Source organism: Poecilia mexicana, unplaced genomic scaffold (assembly GCF_051168715.1).
Source record: "Poecilia mexicana isolate PSO_F unplaced genomic scaffold, ASM5116871v1 scaffold_15, whole genome shotgun sequence".
Taxonomy (NCBI): domain Eukaryota; kingdom Metazoa; phylum Chordata; class Actinopteri; order Cyprinodontiformes; family Poeciliidae; genus Poecilia; species Poecilia mexicana.
Window position 1 is genome coordinate 23,710,721 of NW_028263384.1, and position 24,110 is coordinate 23,734,830.

General features: G+C 37.3%; 1 protein-coding gene across 1 annotated transcript in view; it reads right to left on the bottom strand.

Moving 5' to 3' along the window:
- Positions 1 to 24,110, bottom strand: part of macrod2 (mono-ADP ribosylhydrolase 2) — a 466,505-nt gene that overhangs the window by 117,016 nt on the left and 325,379 nt on the right. Inside the window, exon 7 of the mRNA XM_088012960.1 lies at positions 4,861 to 4,891. Coding sequence (XP_087869086.1) covers positions 4,861 to 4,891 — 31 coding nt within the window. The remainder of the gene's footprint in view (positions 1 to 4,860; positions 4,892 to 24,110) is intronic.

Genomic DNA, 24,110 nt, shown 5'->3' on the forward strand with positions numbered 1-24,110 from the left:
ATGTGTGCACATTTATGAGTGCAATTGGGTCAATGTGACTCTATTGTAAATATGGTGAATATAACCACAAATGTGTATGTAAATAACTTGCGTCAAATTACCATGTACATTTTTTTCTCTCAAATCCTAGTAATAGACAATAAGCTAAAATATATTGCAATGTGGGAAATATTATACCAGTGTCTTGGATATGATGCTGAATGTAAGTTTTTTTTTTTTTTTTTTTTTTTTTTTTTTACCCTGCTGCCCCCTTTCTTCATCAGGAGCGATTTTGACATTTGACGGCATTAATTCCTCCAATAATGAATAAAACTTCAAGTGTTGGACTTTCCATGGGAGTTGTTTGACATTACCTTCACATGTTACAACAATCTCTCAGACATCATCTCCTGTGTTTTTTTTCTGTCTTCAATGTTTTCCGCTAACGGTGCTCATAATCTAACATAACTTTCAGACTATAAGCCACAACTTTTTTTTTCTTTTTTTTTTCTTTTACACACTTTGAATACTGCGGCTTAAATGACAATATGGCTAATAAACAGATTTTTACCAATAGGTTTTCAAAGGCTGGACTGCTGTGTGTTGAAGAGGACAGCACAACCTTAAGGGTGAATTTGCCTCGAGACAAAAGTGACATTGAGAGCAACAGTGAAAGAGAAACTGAGAAAGTGTGCAGCGAATTCTGAGAGTGTTCAATTCCAACAAGGAAGAAGACGACGTTAGTAGTTTTAGGGCCCAAGAGGAGGATGAACATAGCGATCAATTGCTTTTCCTGGTAGCAGGGCTCACGTTCACAGAATATTTTACATCTATGACTGTTTTTGTAAACAAGCTTGCAGTTCTTCACCTCCATCTCTCTCAGCTTAAGAAATGGTCAGGTTTCTGGGCAGTTGTTTGGTCTGCCAAAGGATATTGTGCCAGACAACCAAATCTGGAAAGAGTAGTATTGAATCAGGTAGGTTTTGATCATCACTGATCCTACGGTTCAGTTTGTGTTTCTCCTCAGAAAAATGGTCTTCCAAGAAAGAAGACTTTAAAAGATACTGATCTAATAATCAGAAGTGAGGTCGTAATATGTATTTTTTTTTAAACAGACCTATTTTCAGTTCCAAAAAGGTCATCAATCTATTCCACTGAAAAGTATGTTGACATTGAAATTGTGACACATTGTCAATTAATATTGAACTTTACAGTTTACATGTACTGTTGTAGATCTCCATTATCCTTAAAGTCTTTAATATGTCTCTTCTTATAAGACTCCCATATAATAATATCATGATGGTAAATTAATGTGATCTGGCAAAAAAAAAAAAAACGTTGTAAGTGAAAGGTCCAATCAGATGAGAGCATTTCCAGATACTGGCTGCTGGTGACAACATGTAACTTACGATTACAGGCAGTCAGCCATTTTGGATAAGCTATTTTTCTTCAAACAGCTTTGAACTTACTCTTAAAAACACAACACAAAGCCTCATCAATTTAATATAGTTTCTTCTAAGTTTCAAACAACGGATGACTGCAGATTTCAATGGATTGTTGCCAAACCTAATCAGTTGTCACTCGATTTACAGCCAAAGACGTGCATACCACAGAGGCAGATAAAAAAAAAAAGAACACAGGAGGAAAGACATGAGGAAGATGTGACTCACACTCCAAAAGGCTTTTGTTTATGTTGCTGAAATGTTAGCTGACCTTAAAGGTTATCTAAAATGTACAGAAAATGCCAAACCTCCTGACAAGAGAGCAAGGCCTCTCTCAGAGCACAGCAGCACTCTGGGGGCACAGCGAGGAGTCAGAGAACAACATCACAGAGGCTGCAAAGCCGTATGCTCAAGTTACTTTCAAAGTCCCTCCTCTATTTGCCCTCTGCTGTGTGAGGATCTTTAGTCTTAATCAGCTGTATTGTTCTGTGAAGATGCAGTTATGGGAAGCGCTAAGCTGTTTATTTATTGAACAGGCTGTTTAATTCCTCCCCACTACTGCATGCTTGGCTCTGCAGACACTATTCTTTGATGTTAGGGCGCTCCTGGTGGAGTGCTACGACAGGCTCCCACTGGTGAAGCAGCACACAGTACAACAATAAACAGCAATAAGTTGTGGCCTAGTCAGCAGCAGCAGAATACACAGCAAACTACAGCTCTCTTTGTCGCGCGCTCTAGGACAGCCTTTGTGTTCCCACCGCAGAATGTGTGTAAGCAACTCTTTGGTATTTCATAACATCCATCATAGGATAAAATTAATGAGGATCTGTTGTACAATGTATGGAATCTGTCACTAACACCAAAGTTGTATAACAAAAACAGAACAAAAAAAAAAAAGAGAAGCAGCTAGAAAGATAAAATGATTATATCCTTAGGTGTTCAGTAATAACATTTTCAGATGTGCTCATAAATAAAAAAAAAAAAAAAAAGGTATGTTGTGCAGTGCGACAAAAATAAATTACACACACAAAAAAGCAAACACAGAAGAAGGTATTAACTCTGAAGATAATAATATAGGTATAAACATCTGGTAATTCATAAGCATGTTTTACAACACACACTGCTCTATACTAATAAGAAAATTTAGCACAGCATGAGGATGCATGAACATTTTGTAGCCATTAACATTCAGGGAAGTTTCAGCCGGTTTAATGAGCACTGCCAAAGCCTGTCAGGCTGTGCAATCAGTGCTCCTCTGTGTTTAGTAATTCAGTGTCCCTCAGTGACAGCTGCTGGTTAGTTATAGTGCCAATTTAATAAAGGAGGAAAGGTGATGGCTTTGGTTGGAAATTGCATCTTTTTTTAATGACTATTAGGAGAAAACAAACAGATGTAGACTGTCTGTGGACCCAGGCCCCTTTACTGGACCTTTGTGAGTGATTCCAGTTTTGGACAAATAGCTGCATTATAATGCATGTGTCTATCTGTATATGTAAGCATTGCTTTTTTATTTTGCAACATAGATAATTCCATGATTAGATGTTCCTGTTTATTAATTGATATTATTAATTAGAATTTGTCCTTCAAATTGAAGGGAGTGCATTGTTTGGAAGTACAAATAGCGCCAGTCACATTTATTGCAACCCCACTCCCTGTAAAGACATTTAAAATACCATTATCTCGCACAACAATTACAGGAAAAATATGCTCTAAATTAATATTTCATGAGCTTACAGAGAGGGGGGGATCTATGACCATTGCTGTTTGCAGAGTCTTTCTTCTGGCTATATAATTTGGATCACCATTTTGTTAAATGACCCAGAGATGACCCACTTCTTGCTTTGGCTCAACAGTCATCCTTTCTTCAGTGTTTATTTAAAATCTCCTAATATTTCAACATTAATGAAACCTCACACTTTACTATGGTTCCCCTTGGTTTTTAAAAAAGAAAAAGGCCCACAGCATCATAAATCCATCACCATGTAGAGTAAGTTATTTGTTTTCCACATGTTTATTATTTTCTTCACTCCTCACACACATGAAGTGTTTGTGGCTAAAAAGGTCAATTTACGTTTTGTTTAGCCACACAGTTTCAACTGAATATCTGCCTAGGTTTGAGTAAAATCAGCATGCTTATTTTTTTTATTATTATGGTAGGCCAGGAAAAAAAAAAAAAAAAAAAAAAACATCATGGCATGCTTCCCAAACAACCAACTGACAAGTAAATATTATACAATAACTGACACGGAGACTTGCATGAATTCTAAAAGTGAGTTTGGTAGTTCTTTTTTTTTTACCCTTCTTGCTATTTTCCTCACTCTGAGTGGGGGGAAGACAAACTTGTGTTAATGTTCAGCCTTGTTGCCAGTGGCTTGAAGAAATTGGACTGTGTCACGTCCCTTTTATACCCCAGAGAAACGCAGAGAAATTAATTAATTGCTAATTGTAAATTCTAACAAACTCTGATCAGCTTAATAAATAAAGTATGAGGAATGTTTCAGTAGCATCTATTTTAAAAAGATAGAGGAATCAATAATTGTGCCAACTGTGATTTCAATAATTATTTCTATTTTAATGTCACATTATGCGACAGTAGTAAAAGATGCCGCTTGCTAAATTGAATCAAGCTTTAGTGAAATATGTGCATATTCCAACTGTAAGAAAATTAATGTATTGTTAGCACTGCAGTGTTTTTAACACAGAGTTCATATATTTTTTAAAATAATTGGACTGATTAGATTCAGATCAGATTCTTTAATCTTTCAGTTGTTTTTTTTACTCATTGTTGTGCTCAGAAATGTTGTTTTGGCCTGACTCTTTTCTTTTTTTTTCAAAAATTGTGCTCAATTTTACAGAAGTTGTCACTGTCTACTTGAACTACAATAGAGCTGACTTATTGTCAGTTACAGACAAGGAAGATTAGCATGTTAATTAATCCATAAACATTTGGCTCCTGCTGATATTATTGAAGCTGTATGCTAATTCAATGCAAATAATAAACTGCATGATGACAAGAAAAAAAGAAATCCTCTCCACAGGGGAAATTAAAATTTCACTAAACAGCAACAACTAATTTTCTTGTATCCAACTTTGTTAAGACAAAGAACTCCTAAATCAGTTTATCCCAACAGCTGTAAAGTTTTCTTCTGTGACTTTTTGCAAGTGACTTTGTTTAAGTGCAATGAGCATGCCTCCTCCTTTCCAGGGATGCCTTCCAGCACATTCGCTTTAGCCACATGAGAGGACAAAAGCCATGTGTCTTTATTTTGTTAACCTTCTTCTACACTGTGTTTCCTTGTATATGATAAAAAAAAGTTTTTAGTTGAAAATGATAGCTATAATTCATACTGAAACAAGAGTGTTTGCAAAGTTATGTGAGAAAAATATATGTAGAACATGCAAAGGGAATAAATCATTTTGAGGAACATTTAAAGCTTACCATAGATGCCTGTGGAAATGCATGGGAAGGCCTGTGCAAAAAAAAAGAAAAAAGAACAAAGTAGTAATTAATATGCAACCAAAAAATAATGACATTTCAGTGTATAACAAGATTGTGAAGAAGATGCAGATGCCATGACTATGTTTATCTTTAATTGCAAACACAACGATGTGATTTTCTGTTTGAAATCCACAGCAGAGGAATTTAGCCATAATGAACTATGTACCTGTCCATTATACGTGTGCATTAAACTGCAGGCATTGTGGGACACACAACGTTTACCTTTGGATGGAGGCTGTTTACCTCTGTTTGCCTTCACCTGTTTGTTCCCAGGAGAAGCAATTTACAGAACTCATTGCATAAATCCCTGCAATGCTAATGTACAACTATAATGTGAAAACTGATGCAGCTCCCATTTACAATGCACACACAGTTATACAAGTTAAAGTTGCTGTTTTTAAACAGCAGGCTTCTAAAGTCTATAATATACACAGTTCAAACATATATTTGAAGAAAAGTCAGGATCACAGCATGTTGAAGATGATGTCTGGTAAAATTTCATTTGGGACAGAGGCTATTAATAGTCGGTGTCCATAACAGCAGTTAGTTTATTTTGCCAAAGGGGAACAGTGAAACCCGCTCATGTAAATTCATAGGTACATGTACAGTAGAGCGTGTTACCTAATAACACATGAATATCTAACTAAGGCCTGATTCTGTCTGTTGCCTACAGCTTAAACTTATAAATACATTTATGACATTTCTTTATTTAGACCGAGTAGACAAGATAGCAAACCTGCGAGTTTGAGCTGCCAACTGTGATCCAAGTAGGTTTTTCAGTGCCTAACATAAACCGCAGTTACATCTGGATCAACAACAGAACATTCAACTACTCGACAGCAGAAACACATATCCACATAAATGGATGGAACAGTCTGATACTTGGGTCCCAATAACAATGTCTTAAAGTCATCTCTAACAGAGTCTGATTAAATTTAACTCCCGTTTCCTGTTAATGATGTACTGTCTGTGATTTTATGCCAGCAAGACCCACAATGTTACCCAGCAAGCTATGCAGCTGTGCTTTGAAAAAAAAATAATATGTTTTTAAAAATGGCCTATTTGTGAGCTTGGCTTGGATATCTGTATTATAGGTCATGCATATTAATATAAGCAGTTCTTCCAAATAAGCTAAGTGTTTTTACCCATTAAAATGACAATCACAGGGCATCGGGTGCTTCGGTTAGTAAAGTCTGCAGAGGCTACAGTCCTCGAAGCGGTTGTCCTGGGTTCGATTCTCTGTCTCAGGCCATTTACAACATGTCCTCCCCTTTTCTCTCAACCCTATTTACTGTCAATGTACTGTTCAATAAAGACCAGCAAAGAATAAGAATCTCAAAACATTTAAATAAATAAAAACAATGTTCACTGCAAAGAAAGAAAGTTGGCTGCTTCTTTCTCTGGTCTCACTGCGTCATGTATTCAATAATCTTTCTTATTGGAGACATCTGGAAAGTGACTTGAATAAATGAATTGTTCTCTCACTTCTCAACAAGTAGGAGATGCTATGGCGAGCCACTAAGTTGTCCAAAAGCATGCTGCTTTGTTCTCCTTTTCCAGCTACAGTTAACATCTCTCTGCCTAAGCTGCAAATGATTGTCACTGACTAATCCTCATTCAGACTCACGTATTTATGCATACAAAGAGAGTTAAATGAGGAGGGGTTGCAATGTACAGCAGTAGAGCAGATGCTCCATTTACGAAAACCACAAAGACTCCCACATTCTCACGTCCTCAAGTGGTTGTCTACATGAAGAAAGGTTTTTACGATGGATACTCAGTAAGCTGTTCACAGTTCACTGTTGACTAGTGTCGGACTATCCTTCAGAGACACAAAATAGTACAAACAAAAAAATAGATTTGACATGGCTATAAATAATCAAGTGTTGGTTTTACTCTGACATGTGAGCTCCTACTTGGATCACAAGGTTTAACACCAGTCCAGAATATTGCTTTGTTAATAGCAGATTTACACAGAAAGCAGAGGAAACACGAGACATTACATTTTGAGGAAGTCGACCACACTTATAAGTTTTGTCAGCACAGAGTTAGATAGAACTGCTTTTGACATCAAAACATAAAATACATGTGCTAGTTTTGGCTTTCTGCTGGAAATATAAACCATTGCCAGTAGGGGCAAGGCATTAAGTCAGACATACAAACATACATGTTAAAAGCAATTAAATCTCACATATTAGGTGACTTTTTATCAGAACTTCGCAGTAGCTTTCTTAACCTAGTTAAACCCATGTGGATCAGCATATTTTTGTCAGATAAAAGCCACAGTTGGAAAAAGAAAACCCAAGAGTTTCAAGAAAAGCAGATAATGTGGCTTCTGCAACATCACTGGTGAGTGAATTAAGTGGGACACAATCATAATAATAATGTAGAATATTTAATATTAATGAAATCCAGTGTTATTTTACTGCCCTTTATAGCTAATGAGTTTCCAAGCTCATATATATAGCCTTGATATTTTTCTCTTACTAGACTGGGACTCAGATTTAGCAAATGCCTGATCTTAAGTGATTATTTACAAAATAAAAGAGACATCCACACAAAAACAGGAAAAAATGCTAAACTATGACTATTTTTATAAACTAAAGAGCAAAAACCCAACAAATATTTATGGATGTCTTTTCCAAAAACATTATAAAAAGTAACCACCTAGTAATAGTTCATGCTTTGTCGCATTTTGCAGCAAACATATTATTCAAGCATGGCTTTATAGCTTAAAATAGTTTCATTATTCTTTACTTCTGTGAGCTAATATATTATGATGCATAGGCCTTGCTGTGTGCGTTTCTTTTTCACATTCATCTTTTTAAGTACATTAACACTAAAGAGGATTTTTTTTTCAAAGATCCTATTTTGTCCTCAAAACAAGCTGAATACATGCTTCACTTCTTGCATTCATCAGAAGGTGTGGCAAGAGCATTAATATAATAAGAAGACAAATACAAAAAAAAAAAGGTAAACGGTCCACTAGAAGCTAAAGCAACTGAATGAATACAAAACAGCTCAGAGCTGTATCAAAGAACAACCTCATATGTCAATTTCTTCCACTGCCAAAAGTGAGCCAGCAGTTTATTTTTCCACACTCACCCTGTCAGGTTTTATTTAGAAATATGTTGCTGCTGGCAGCTATGTCAAGATCACCTCATTTCAGAGAGAAAAACACAATTAATAGATCTGAAGAGAGGGAGAAAAGGAACAGGGTTCCTTGTGTGCTTTCTGAAATAATCATACAATCATATTAAGACGGCACACACAGCCCGCACTTTGAAATACAATACCCTGTTTGTCCTTGATTTAAGTGATGAGGAATGAGTCTCTGCTTGCTTTCTTATTTACCAGTTTTCAGCCTCAGTCTGTCAGGGTAATGTTTTCTTCTTTGGGCTGATTTAAATCTTTTACCAAAGCTTTGACCTTTCCTGATGACTGTCTGGGTCTGACACAAACCACAGATGATGAAGCATGGAAGACCGAGACTGTTTCTACTCCGGTGCTAAATTCTGCCTGTGGCAAAGAGGGAGGCAGGATAAAAGAGCAAAAAGGAAAAATAAGCAAAAAAAATAAACAATGTAATTGAAAAATATTTGCTTTTAAGTTGCTGATAAGTTGAACAAAGCAAATAATGCTTGATCATGATTTCTGTTCACCTGGAATAATCAAATTAAAACAAGTGGGATGATAAATACTTCAATCAGTTAAAATGAGCAACACTTTCTAATTCCTTCAGTAAGCCTTTGCTGCCAAAACTGTCACCCTATTTCAGTTGAAAAGCCACAATGTCAGTCACTTTAACTTGAATGTCTGCTCTGACATCAGCTACTTTCTGGCATACCAAAGACTGAGGCAATGACAAACCACCAGCATAATCAATTAAAATTTATTTTATTACTCTGCTGGCTAATCCATTAAAAACTACTGACTTTACTGGCGTGAAGAAGCATCAGGTAATCACTTAATGGGATGCTGTCAAGATCTGATACATGTACTTGTTTTGTTTAAGGCCTGGTTTTTGATAGAAGTGAAGCGAACTAGAGAAATGTACAAAAAGATTTGAGGACCAAAGATTTTCATATATATACATATGCAGTATAAATTCCCTTCTCACCCTCCGTGGGTGGTCTCTTTCATCCTCTGAGCTCGGGTCCTCTACCAGAGGCCTGGGAGCTTGAGGGTTCTCCTCCAGTATCTTGGTTGTGCCTAGAACTGCACATTTCTGGACTGAGATGTCTGATGTTGTTCCTGGGATCTTTTTCAGCCACTGCTCCAGTTTGGGGGTGACTGCCCCGAGGGCCCCGATGACCACAGGCACCACTGTGGTCTTCACCTTCCAGGTCTTTTCCAGTTCCTCTCTGAGGCCCTGGTATTTCTCCAGTTTCTCGTGCTCCTTTTTCCTGATGTTGTGGTCACTTGGTATTGCTACATCCACCACAACGGCTTTCCTCTGTTCTTTATCCACCACCACAATGTCCGGTTGGTTCGCCATTACCATCTTGTCTGTCTGGATCTGGAAGTCCCACAGGATCTTAGCTCGGTCATTCTCCACCACCTTTGGGGGTGTTCCCCACTTTGACCTCGGGGCTTCCAGTCCATATTCTGCACAGATGTTCCTGTACACTATGCCCGCCACTTGGTTATGTCGTTCCATGTACGCTTTCCCTGCCAGCATCTTGCACCCTGCTATTATGTGCTGGACTGTCTCAGAGGCACAACCTACACCTTGGGTCTTGTCTGGTGTGGTAGATCTGAGCCTCTATTGCTCTGGTGTTTAGGGCATGTTCCTGTGCAGCCAGGATGAGGGCCTCTGTGCTGTCCTTGAGTCCAGCTTTTTCCAGCCATTGGTAGGATTTCCTGATATCAGCCACTTCAGTTATTTGTCAGTGGTACATCCCATGTAGGGGCTTGTCTTCCCATGATGGTTCCTCCAGCACCTCGTCCTCTGTTCCCCATTGTCTGAGACATTCGCTGAGCACATCGTCCGTTGAGGCTTTGTCCTTGATGTATTTGTCTGGTGTTCATTCGGGCCATGATTCTCTCTCTCAGGTCAGGTCAGATACTTTATATATATATATAAAGTATCTTCAGCTTGAAATTACTTTGAAACATGCAGTAGGAGTCAAAGGTATTTGAGAAAGCAAATATTCCTCATTCCCATAAACCCAGCCTATGTACCACAACCTTAAAAAATAAAATATCCATCTCTGTGAAATCAAACCACTTCACATTTTGCAGCCAGAGTCCAGAGAAATGTTTAACAATCTACAAATATTATGTATAATAAAAACTGTTGGATGTTTTAGGCCCCTTACATAAAGAACCATGTACTACTCTGCACCCAGAGGAATAAGACTGTGAAATGTAGAGAAGCACACATCTCCAAATTGCACATAGACTGGATGTTGTTGACAAGCTGTCAAAGATAAACTGAGGTAGATACTCAATAAGGGGCATGTAATTCAACCTTGCAGTAGCCACAGTGGGTCTCGTAAAAAGAACTTCAGGCTTCATTTCCTAATCATGATCAAAAACACTTTTGGATTTAGTGTCCATGCTGTCTTCTGTGTTTGCTACAATTGAGCATACTGATTAAAACTACTATTACAGATTGCACGCTCACCAGCATGCATCATTTTCTAAAAGGTATCTCTTTCACCTGCATCTTCTCATGCAAATAGTGAACTGATTAAACTTATGCTGTTTATTCTTCAGCCAAACGACTGGGACAGAAAGTTTATGTGAAGCAAACTGCTATTTAGATAGGGCAAATCCAGACACTGACATAACATTGTTTACAGAGGAATAGGATGACTGACACAGTACTGTGGCAATAACAAAAACCTATGTACCAATTACTAAGAACAGAAGAGATAAGACTGCCTTTACAACAGGAATGGAGTTGTGCAGATTTGCTGCAAAGCAGTTTGAACAATCTTGAAGGCTCTGTAAGCAATATGGTGTGAAGGGGAACAACTCAATGATGTCAACTGCTAAATGTTAACAATATTTAAAACTTTCACTAACTTTTACCAAATTTGGCCAAAAGGTGAATAGACACCTTTACTGCTAGGGTACCTGCTTCAATTCTGTATACATGAACAAGTATTTAAAATTTAAAATTAAGCTTAAACAATTGTGATGATGGGAAATGTCCGAAAAGAGATGGATTTTCTGCTACTAGAGACAAATAAATAAGTCATATCATTTTCTATGAAAGAACCAAAGTCAGAAGCTGCATTCAACAGAAAAATCTATATTGAAACTCATAAAACTAAACTTATTTTTTGTTTTGCATCAATCCTGTACAGCCACTTTATGCAACTTTGCATTCACGCTTTGCTTATACTGTATGAGGTCTAGAGTTAATTAGGACAGTCAGTGGCATATATGGAATCATGACCTACGATTCCTGGTTTAAATTATTATTTCTGTCTCTGGCTGCTCATTAGAAGTGACTCAGCATGTCCTCCTGCACTCGTTCCATAAGGCTTTGCCTGACACATCGGCTTGTTGCTGATTTTCTTTGCTTACAGTGTATCCGGAAATTGGTCACCAGGGAAATTATTTCGCTGCCGAGACTCCTCCCTAATCTATCACGTCACTTTTAAGTGGAGCATCTTTCCTCTAAGCATCTCAACACAATGTCAGAATGCATCACAACACAAGATAGTTTCTGTATATCATTAGGGAAGCCACAGAGTGCTGCGAAAAAGTATTTGCCTCCTTTGAAATATTTTGTTTGTCACACTTAAATGTTTCAGATCATAAAACAAATGTTCATATCAGGCAAAGATACAATAGTAAAATTATGAACACCACATCATGCACTGATCTAAAGAAATTCATGGGCTCTATCTGCTGGGAAGTGTCTGAAAGTCATTTCTAAGACTCAGAGACCACTGAGCTACAGCAGGAGGCATGTTCTACAAATGGAGAAAACTTTGCAAACAAAAGTACTTTGGAAGCACATAAATCACTCATCTAAGATATTACAAATGGTCAAGGTTATAAGATTAAGATCAATATTCATGATTCAAAACACAGTCCAAAAACCTACTGCTTACCAAAAAAAAGGACCATCTCATATTGGCCACAAAATACATGAATAACCCACTTTTGGGAATGCATATTTGGTGGACTGACAAGACAGATTATTATTTTAAAAAGTGTACCTGCCAGGTACATCTGTCAAAATTAACAGCACTTCAGAAAAGGATCAGAAAATGTTACGGTGCTGGACGTGTGATGGTCTGTTGGCTGCTTCGTTCCGTCAGGACCTGGACAACTTTACGTGATTTAAAAGCCTAACAGACGATCTGAAATATTTAACAGTGACAAAAAAAAGCAAAAACAGAACCAACTGGCGAATGTATGATGTGTTTTTATTCATTTCTATCGTTTAAAAATTTGAAGAAAGCACCCTTTTTAAGTCGTGATTTATTAATTGGTGTGACTAACTCACTGAAGACAGTGCTCAATAAAGTCACCATTATTTCACTGCGAGATCTGATTCCCTGCAGTTTCCAGTCATTTGTTAAGCAGCAGGAAGTGACACAGTAAGGCTCAACCTGCAGTAAAATGCAGAAGAGTTCCACTGTAGGTTCTTCACTTCCCAATGCTGCTTGCACAGAAGAGTAGCCGTAAGCACATAGGTTAAAAGGGAGAGAAAGACACGCCGAGTGACTACAGGATTCTGCCAGGGGAGCGCTCGGTCTCGGCTGGCTGAGTAAATAGCACTGGACCCGGGGTACTGCCCCTGTAGGCTGAGGCCTTGTAGCCTGTTTGCAGATGGAATCTATGCTTATAAATCACAGCAGCATGGGGAGACCCAGCGCAAATGTGACCACAAGGCTGTTATTATTCACAAGTGTTACCACAGCGTGGAATTACATCGGGGTAGAAAATGAATCCAAGACAATCTTCTTTGTTGACTGCTGTAAGTCTTAAACCTGCTTCCTCTGCTGTAATCAGATACACGCTGCTGCTGCAAAATGCACATCGCAGTTACAGATCAGGGTGTTTAAGTAGCACACATTAACACTCTTTTATTCAGCATAATACCTCGGCCTATATTCCAACACGAACGCTGATTGTTTGAGTGTCATTATGCTAAATGGAGGATGGAGAAACGCAGGGGATAGGAAACCTGGCGCCTAATGGCCCGAGACCCACCAACCGTTTTTATACCTGCTTTGATTAAATGAAACTATTATCCCAATGATATCTGTCCATACGGACTCAGCACAGTTGGCTGTGCAGAAAGCAACACGCAGTCCATGATACTCGGCTTACAACAGTTTATTCAATTTAAGCTGTAAGTAGTATAATCCTTGCTGTTTTGAGCCACAACTGGTTTTCCCCTTCTTCTTAGCAATTACAGGTGGAAAAAAAAAGCACCAACAATAGGTGTTTTCAATGTCATCTAATGAAAATGTAACATGAAAACGTAACATGAAAAAAATCCAGCTAGAAAGAAACTGCTACCAGAGCTGGTCCCAGTGTTTTTGTTGACATAGGCCTGCATCTGATTTCACCACATTTGTGTGAATTTGTATCAGCACAGAAAAAAAAAACAAAAAACTGTGAAACTGTGAAATCAGTTTGGTCCGTAAGTGCAGTGTTGACTTGCCTGATTTATTTCAACTAAATATGGACTATGGTCTTAACTGTACAAAAATGTAAAAAAAAAAAAAAAAAAAAAAGTATTAGACCCTTCCAGATTTATACTGTTTTTTTTTTCTTTTTGCCCTATCCATTAAAGCATGAATTGAATTAAATTTTTAACAACAGTTTTTTGTTCAGTTTCAGAAGAAAGATGCTGTCTGACAACATAAAGTAGGCTAAAGGAGTCATCATGAGGAATTCAGGAACATATAAGAAAAAAGTTATGATACCCATCTGTCTGGACAAGGTTACTCTAGTGAACCCTAGTAAGCGCCATTATCCACTCCTTCCAAAGGGTGGGCCGCTCAGAAAAATTACAAGAAAATTGTATCAACAAATTGAATTAGCATCTACACTTCAGATCACACCGCCTTTGCCATTAGCAACTGTTTTTAGGAGTGTTGAATTCAGAAGTAGTTCTTATGCTCAGCAGACCTGCAGTTCCACCAGGTATTTGCTAATTGCTACTGCCGCTAGTCTGGAGAATCTGTGTGGGAGGGTGCTCTGTGGGGCAATGGCTCGGCTGAAGACTGTGGAAACACGAAGGAGCTTTGGGTAAATATGCAGATAGCAAGCGTTTAGGTACCCCTGAGTGACTGCCATGGAGATTCAATCATTTCTTCAAAATGCATGAAAGAATCAAAGCAACATGAGCAATAATTTAAGTGCAACATAAAAGCAGATGGGTGCAAATACTTCTTTGTAGCAATGTATAAATTGTCTGTACAATCAGCAATGGCTGACAGAGAAGTAGACTGCACAAATCATTTTTCATTCCCACCTTTTATGGTGCTGTAAAATGTAAAAAGCTGAAAGTTGTTGAGAAAAGCTTGATGCGCTCCAACGAAAAGGAGGTCAGGCGTACGAGGATCAGAAAGCTAACAAGCAGCTTTAGTGAAAACACATAACAATATGAACACACACAATCCTTCAGGTTATTGTAAGAACTCAGATTGTGCTAAATACAAAAAACTCTAAACATGTCCATTTGAATCCAGTGGATACAAGCAGTTTGCCCCTATTTTTGCATCAGGACGTTATAAAAGTGATCCAAGAAGTAAAGAATATTCCTCAATATATTTCTGCAAGGAAACACACAGAATGGTTTTAAGAAATGTGGACAAATAAGAGAATCATTAATTCAGGTTAAACATATAGTATATTATAAAGTTAATATATGTGGTGTGCAAAAATATAAACCATACTAACTTCTGACCTAGTTAGTAGGATGGAAACATGTGAGTACATCCTGTTATTTTCACTTAATAAAAAAAATGCTCTAAGGTCTAATGGTTTTTCATTATTATTTAACACACCATCTGTTTGACAGCTCCACAAGCCCTATGTTTGATTAATACATTTTAAACATTAGTAAAACAAGAAAAACAAAAGGATTATAAACACAGTTTAGAAAATGTATTTAATTGGCGAAGTGATTCAGAACAGCTCAAGATTGGATTGATAGCTTCTAAGGAATAACTTTTTTGGTAAACACTCTTCCCTTTTCTTCGACATGCAAAATAACAGCAGATTCCACTAGTCTGCATTTTTTTCCCCATTCTATCTGCAACACACAAACAGCTCTAGTCTTTGAGAATGCCACAATATTCAATCTGGCTGTGATTTATATATATATGTATATATATGTGTGTGTGTGTGGATGTGTGTGTGTGTGTGTGTATAAAGGCAATGATGTTTGCTCAGTAGAGCTATTTCAGAAGCAGACCTTCCTGTGGGTGTAATCTGAGAATTGGAAAGACTCACAAACTCTGGTTTTGAGATATTAAGGGCCCACAAATAGCTTAATCACTGGGAGTCTAAAAACAACTAGGTAATAGCTGGACAGAATTACTCTCTTTGGTGATAATGAAAATCAGGGTTTTCCATGATTGCTGTCATCACACTCAGTTCCACAGCACTGAGCCCATCTGCACATGCAATAGATGCTGTGTTGCAGGGGAAGAAAGACGGGTCACTACATGTTGGTGAGCCAAACGGTGACAGCAGTGAGATGAATGGGCTGAAAGAAGGTGTAAAGGCTGCAAGTCTGCGGATGGTGCAGGGCAGTGGAGCCGATACAAGCAGATAGCAAAGTGATGGCTGCTGGAGTCGCTGGTCCATGACCACCTATATGCTTGATCAACCACAGTTCACCCGGAAGGCCAAGGATGTAGAGAGAAGCCAGAAGACTTTTTTTAAAATACGATTTGTTTAAGCTTTGACAACAAAAGAAAACAGTTTAGAAATTTAACACGGCTAATATTAGCATAGAAACTAGGACAGGGCGTGTGTATTCACTGTCTTGTCTCTTTAAAGTAATTAAACATATTTTTTTTCATTGTTAGAAATCTATGTTATTTCTAAGTTCACCTGATGACACTAACATTGTCATCTTAAAGTCATAAAATCATAGGAAACAAAACATAGCTCAGCTCTGTGTGTGAGGCCTAGTGTTTAGGTCAAATTAATGTTTTACAACTGACCACCAGGCAAAAACCAAACAAGACTGACAAAATGCTGAAGAGCATGCCAGCTTAGCTCCACTCTACACCTAATCAATACACCTGGAGTCAAACAAGCTAAAAAAAAAAAAAAAAAAGCAACACTCCATTCATCAAATGTCTTTCAGTTATTTCAATGCACCAAATAGATGCATTCGGATGGCTGTGCCTGCTGATCTAAAATACTGGCTGGTGTAACTTCAGATTGACAGAGAGGCTCACAGACTGGTGGCTTGTTTTTTTTTGTCTCATCAAACGTCACTGTTATGAAATACCCTGAATTCAAAAATAGAGACTGAAACCTTTATTCGCTGAAGGGAACCCAACACAGAGACTTTTGTTCGAGACAAAGAAGAGCTCACCTGATTTACCCTCAGTGCTCCAGTCAAAAGCTTTCCTTTGGTGCATCAGTTTTATATAAGTTGTAGCATTTAATCCTAAACAGGATTTTATATAGACACTAAAAAAATATATCAAAATACCCACATAATTATAACAAGATGATTTTTTTTTATGATAAAATTGATATAAACAGGAGGGAACACAGCATTGTAATCAACCAGTCTGATCAGTGAACACACCACTTAAGATCTATTGGGAACCTTTTGAAAATCTTATTTTATATGGAACACATAGCTAGATTAACTGACCAAATCAATCTAAAAATACTGATAAAAATGACCAAGACTGTCTATTTTAATGTCAGCTTTGAAAATCATTTTGTATTTTTAATAAAGTAGAATAAGCATGGCAGTGTAACACTGACGAAGTGAATAAGATGGTGTAATCGTATTTAGATGGGATTTAAATGTACACACATATTTGCTACATTTCCTTAGCAATTTTATTTTATTAGCAGATTTCTGGCGATGCAGAAAAAAACTGTACCCACATCATTACAACTATATTTGTTGGTCCTTGTAGCTCTTACTTGGAAATTATTGATAAATTCCACTATAGCAATTATTATTGCAAGTAGTTTAGAGAGTTCAGAGCTTGGAAACTGACCTATGATTGGTGCATCTTTATTATAATACACCCTTACCTTCAATTTTATCTTTTTACCTTTTACTTGAACACATGGGATTGTCATGTCCTGGATGAATGACAATCAACACGAGCATATTTGATATATTACATTATGTTATATTATATTGTATTATATTATATTATCAATATGGTACAATAGGTCACAAAACCTATAATCATTTTTAATGCTGACTTTTGACATCCTTTTCATCTCTCCGGCTTTGAAATGTGGTGCTTGATTAAAATCCTTAACCTCAACATTGTGATGATCCTATAAAGTCCTTACCATTGTATTCATCACAAGAGCTGTGACATTATAAACTGTATTCTTATTGGAGCATAAGAATGAAGCAAAGAGTACATGCAGGAGAACGTAATAGGGGTAATCCTGAGGATAATGTTTGATTTGAATATCTGAACATTAACATAAAGCAGCAGACGACATCATTCAATACGCCTCGGGGCCTGTAAGCCTGTGATTATTCCAGCAAGTGCTTCAAAAGTGTAGCAGCATGTCTGCATGTTGTGTTGCAGAAGAAATTATATGCATGTTAGAAGCCTAAATTACAGGTGGTCATAAAGGATACAAAGAAGAAAATTGGCAGATTCTGTCATAATCCAACAAGATATATGTTTATGTGTCCGAGAACGAACAGGCACTTGAAAGGCTGGAGGTAAAGACACCAACTATGCTGCATGCATCTGTTTTGAAGGCTAGACATGAACACATGTGAATTTTAAAATACCTATATTCCATTTCTTCAATGGAGAATGGAGAAAACATACATCTGGAGAGTTAAAACGAGCAATAGCTCCGTAATTCAGTCCCTGATGTTCCCAAATAAAATAAGATTATTCCCAAGTGGTTGATCCAAAGTGAAGTAAAGCAACCATTAAGGAGCAATTTTCAAGAGACATTAATTTCCATTTATAAATCAACTTCAATAGCACATTTAATCAGAGAACCAAAAAAAAAACATTTCTGGTCTTCAATGTGAAAGCTATCCTATGGTACCCTTCCAACATAAGGCCACTAATTAAACTTTTCTTTTCCTTTTCAAAGCGTCCTTCAACATTTCAAAAGCACCATATCAAAGGGGCTTCAAAGTCAAAACCCCACTGAATTTTGAGTTGACAGAGCAGCATACATATGAAGACAAGTGACTTGCTACATGCCCCCCCCTCGTCTTTGAGCAGAACCAGTGTAAGACTAAAATCCTCACTGCTGCATTATGCATACTAATGTCTGAAGGAGAAAAACAACTTGGCTTTTCTGTGGTTGTCTCAGTAAAAAGTCCTACCAACATTTCCAACTGCCAAAAAGAGATTTAAACTCGGTAACTGTCATTGTCTTCAACTGAAAACATTATGAACTTCTCATTTTCTGTTTGCACGTATTTATTTGACTGAAAGTTTATGAATAATCTAAATTGTGGTGTATTTTGGGCTTAGCATTTTTTTTTTTTTTTTTTTTTATTGTACAAAGTCAGTTTGGGACGTTGAAGGGCTAAAAAGCATCTGTTCATTACAGATAATTATGTGAAGGCTCACAAAAAGCCTCACTGTAGTATTCCATCGCCTGTAACAGGTAAGTGTGTCAGGGGCACAGTTCATCTGACGTTTAACATGCTTTTTGGCCTTATTTTGAAGCTGAGTGCAATAAAAGGGTGCAAAAGAAACACATTGTTAAAATTGTCTAGAAATTGTCTGCAAAGCTGCTACATCCTACATTTTTTTATTTCAAACTGTTTTTTTTAAACAAAAACAACAAAATAGTAGGATAAGATAAGATGTGCATTCACAGCCCAGATCAAAACAAGTTTACCTCTACTTTTCTATTTGAAAAAGAGTATGAAGAACTAGTGAACACCTATTTAATCCTACCCTTTATGTCGATGTTATTAAATATATCAGTTTCCGACTCAGTCATTATCAGAAATTTGTAATTAAAAACATGTTGTGGTTTTCATATCCCTGTTCAATTCATTATGCTGAAGTACCAACAAATAAATCATGTTACATAAAAACAAAATGATTACAAAATATCTCTCCTGACAGAAAAATGCTACAATATTAGCAATAATCTTCAGCTACTGAGGAATTTGACAAGTAACATTGTGAAAAAGTTTCAGAATGGGCTTAATTAGAGAAATGTTGGTTGTGGAGTGGGAGATAAGGTGAGAAGGTGATGCAGGAGCCACTGTTCAGGTAAGAACTGCCACTGTGAAGACATAACGGACAACGGCTTCTGGATTCATCTATTAATAAAGGGTCTGCCACATCAAACAGATTAGATTGGTTCTATCTGTACAGTTAAATTAAATAAGTCCTGTAAGCATCAACAACTTATACAATGATGCTCCCTTAATACAGCAGTAAACAATGATTAATTCTGTTTTGTTCAGCAGAAAATGTTGCTATGTCTAGAGGATTGATCCTCTTTTTCTGCAGCTAATAAAACAAGTTTATACTAAAAACATCTTTGGGAATTTTATCTGGTTATAAAGTAAAAATTACAACTGATTTTCACATTGAACAAAAGGCAGGTAAATGACCTGCTGAGAACCATAACAAATGTTTTAGAAAAGACACAAATTAACTCTTCAAAGCACAAATACAGCATAAAAAACTCAATATTCATTTTGGAATTTGGCTCTCTGTGGTGAACCATTAAAAGCAGACTAAATACAAAATGATCCGTAAATCATGGGGGCATGATTTCCAATTTAGAAGAGTAAAAGCCTATTTCTTTAATGGCATAAGAAAAGAAATATAGCATACCACTGGGTGAGTCTGTTTCTTCTGATATCTTTATTGGCCTTGTGCTTCAGGAATAATTACTCCAAGACTTGAAGGTAGGGATGTTGTTGTCAACAGGGAATTTAATGGACTTAATGAACTCTTTTTGTTAACAGAAGCTCAGGATGCTCAATGATTGCCTTCATCGTCCTCTGTAGTTTACCCTGTTCGCACAATTCCACTGCTGCAAAGCTGTTTTTTGTTTTTTTTATGTGATGCAATGTTTTTAGAAGGAGTAAAAGAGAGGAAGCAGAATGTTTACGAGGCACGGTAGACTGGAGTGAGACAAATAAGCAGGGAAGGGGAGAAATGCAGCAAGGCGGACTGATAACTAGAACCCTGGATACCTGAAAGGGCTGTTTTTTAACTTCTGTTCGGAGGGTAGCGATTTCCCTCTGCTGCCATGGTTTATGCTTGGCTAAGCTAAACACGTGACTGATCTATCTCTGTGCTGAATGTGCAGAGATGAAATTGATATTGATCCCCCTATGCAGTGCTCAATAAATCAACAACTAACCCGGAAAGAAATTCAAAGTTTCCTTTAAAACATAGACACACACATAATCACAAATCTCAGAAATACACAGAGCTTTGATTTAAAATCTTTATTAATAGTATTCAGTAGGATTCTTCTCAATTGTCAGTGAAATGTTTATTTTTGTGCATTTACACCATCTGCTGGTTTGTAGCAAATACATTTCAGGTCCGCATGAGCAGTCATAGAAACCACGATATGAGTGTTGTAAAAACCTATTTGTGTAGTCTGTGAGCTTGAGCAGTCCACCTTAAATCTCCCCACAACATAAACCCATAAATCTAAGTGTGCCCTGAGGTAAGAGCAACCTTCGCTAATTAACAGTAGCAGGATGAGAGGTTAAGGCCTGTGCCGTATTAGCGTGAGAAAACACTATTTTTCAATTTACGGTCCGTACTCTTAAGTAATGAAGTTTGCTGCGCTGTGTACAAATACAAAAGCAGTCAGTCCATTGAGCATTAAAAAAATATATATAAGATTCCAGAAACGGTTTACCTCGGCAGTGGGACCATAACAGCGTTCAAAACGCGATGAGTGAACAGCCTGTACAGAACTGACACTGGAGATATGATGTCTGCCTCGGGGAATGTCTATAAAACAAGATCACGGATCCAAACCAAAGCTCATTTCTAGCACACGGCACAGAATTGGTTTTCGTTGAATATCTTTCAGTCCTTAAAAGGACTTTTGACGAAGGACACAGTAAGCTCTGAGGAGGTCAGCCTTCCCTCTGTGCAGACCTATGAGCCATTTCTCCCTTACTTTGAACTGAGCTCTGAAGATGGTGCAGAAGGGAAAGACTCGGAAGTGGACGGATTAGGGACAGGAGGGACCAGGAGAGAGGCGGCTCGGCTTGTATTCATTTTATCTTCATTTTGGCCAGGAAGGCAAACGGCATTCAAACCACTGACCTTTCTGAGGTGTTGAGTTTTTTTTAAAATTATTATTATTTAAGCTAAGAAATCCTACAAAGCAGAGCTTTAGCTTCATTAAAAGTTCTTCATGAGGGGAAAAAATAAAGTACGATCTGTTTAATCCTATAAAATGTGAATATTTACACTTCAAGTTGTTTTCAAAATTTTTAATAGCTGTTAGCCTTCCACTGCTCTGAGGATTTAGTTACTTTCTCACAAAATCTCTGTGATAGGACATCTTTTCAGCAGGAGACATTATGTAAAATTGACTTTCTTTGAGCTTGAATCGTGTTATAATGTTATTCACTAAAGGACATACATGGAATGTTGCGTTCACTCGTTCATGCGTGTTTGAAAAAAAAATCCTTGAATGTCCCATGGCAGCCATTCGGGAGTGCTTTAACACCTGCTCTTTCAATGCTCTGCTTATTTACTCAAAGATCCGCCTTAGAGCTTCAGTTCCCAGCCCTGCTCACCCCACATACGTAATGCCATCTCGTTGACTACAGATATGAGAACAATGCTGTCAAGCTGTTCATCTTGCCATAAATTGTTGGCATATTTCACAAAAACACATTTTCCATGTGTCTAAAAATGAACAAGCAAACAATTACCAGGGTGAGGACTCCAGCAACATGTGTAGAACTAAGAAACAAAACAATGTGTTTCAGCTTGTGGCACAACTATATCAAACCTTAAATTGGTCATTGAATGACCAGTTGAATGAGGCATGTGATCATGTAGATTTTAATGTTTGTTTGACACTGCTTTGGGGAAATACAAAGTGTTAAACATTTTATGATGGCGCTGATTAAGCCTACAACTATATTTGTTGGTCCCTGAAATATAACAATGTAAGATTGTGTATTAGTTTAATCGTGTCATAAGCAGTAGTTACTAGTTCACTCACACTTGGTGCACTAACTGGAGCTCTAATGATATTCATACCTGCAGTAAAAATAAAGGTGGTCTTGTGTTTAAGTTTCCATTTGACAAGGTTTGTGAAAGGTGACAAGAGAGCATCTTTGTTTCATGTTTTTCTTCTAATGAGCCTTCAGCACCCTGCTTTGCTCAAGACGTGTGAAGCAAGACACAGATTCAGACCCGTCTGCTGAAGGGAATATTATTTTTCTCCTTACAAATTGAAAATAAGACTTCAAATCAGTTTTAGGATCTTAGGAGAATCACACAACACATTATGGCACTTCTAAAATAACTATTAAAAAAAACACCTTTTGGAATATCCAATGAATAATTAAGTGTTTTGACAGAAGGTCAGCAAAGTATCAGGATTCGGAAAAAGCCTCCTGGAGGCTGCTTCTATGAGAATCAAGCAAATTAGAGTTGAGGTAAAACTGAAGAATAATTTAAGAATTGTACAATTTTTTTATTGAAAGCCACTCTTAAAGACTTCTTTTAAGCAATTTTGTAACAGCCATCAGTACCGAGTGGTGTTGTGTGAATGGGTCGGTGCTGCCATTAGGACCTCCTTCCTAAATTAAAAGGCTTGTCATTTGATCAGTAAAACCCCAAATCACAATTTACAAAAGTACTACTACAAATTAAACAGACTTTTACTTTTAAGGACATATTAAAATAACTTAAAGGAGGAATATTTTCATTGTTAATATAATAAAGCCACCATTTTGGGGACTACAGGGCCATAGCAGTTGGGGCTCTTCCAGTTCTCAAAACCTCTTTGGGTGATCCACTGATGGTAAACTGAGGAGGCCTTTAAGATAACTTATCATCTTTTGTGTCCACATTTTCATTCATCTGTAAGGGTACATGCAGCAAATCCTTCCACAGTCATCTAAGCATTGTTGAGCCTTCCTTATAGCCTGAAGGCATCCCATAATAAATGCGCAGTGTCACAAGGAGAGCTACTTTTATTTATGGCAGGTATTCGGATAATAGAGATAAGCAGATGGGAGACTCCTGGAGGCTTGCTGTCATGAAGTAGCAGACTCACCTATAAACTAGTAAAGATTTACCACCAAAGCAGTTCTAGTGTTTAACCAGAGCATGTGACAGGCCAGTTCTTTGTCATTTTTAACGGGTTTGTTTCTCATCAGCCAGACAAGGCGGAGTCACTTTCTTACATCATTAAGAAACTCTTTCCCAATAAACATTTGACCTTTCCGCAATGGTATTCTGTTTTTGTTGTCAAATTGGATCAATACAAACAGCTCTGGAAATGGGCTTTTATTCAGCCATGTTAAAAAGGACTAACATTATATCATGAATTCAAAAAAAGATTTTGAAAAGTTGATTTTGCATAATAACACTGAGAACAGTTCATAGTTGTGGACTACAAGTAAAATATCTTAGTAATTATTTTGGGTGCTCATTAGGATGTCTAGAGCATGTGTACATATGTCCTTTTTGTGCAACACTTGTATAAATGCAAAATAATGTTATATTATATTTAATATTACACTTTGAGGAAACCTTACAAAATCCTTTGTCTATGTTTTCACCGCTCCTTTAAGAGAGCAGTCCATAGTTGTGGACTAAAAGTAAAATATCTTAGTAATTATTTTGGGTGCTCATCTTCCTAATTAAATACTTTTAAATCCCCAAATAACTTTTATTTCATTCAGTACAAGCAATTATGCTTATGTTTTATTTACTTGAGTGTCAGCTGTGTGTCACCAAGGTAGAGTCCGATACCAGGGTGTTTATGTGAATTACATTGGCACTGTTACATCCTGGGTAACAGAAAAAGCCCCGAAATCT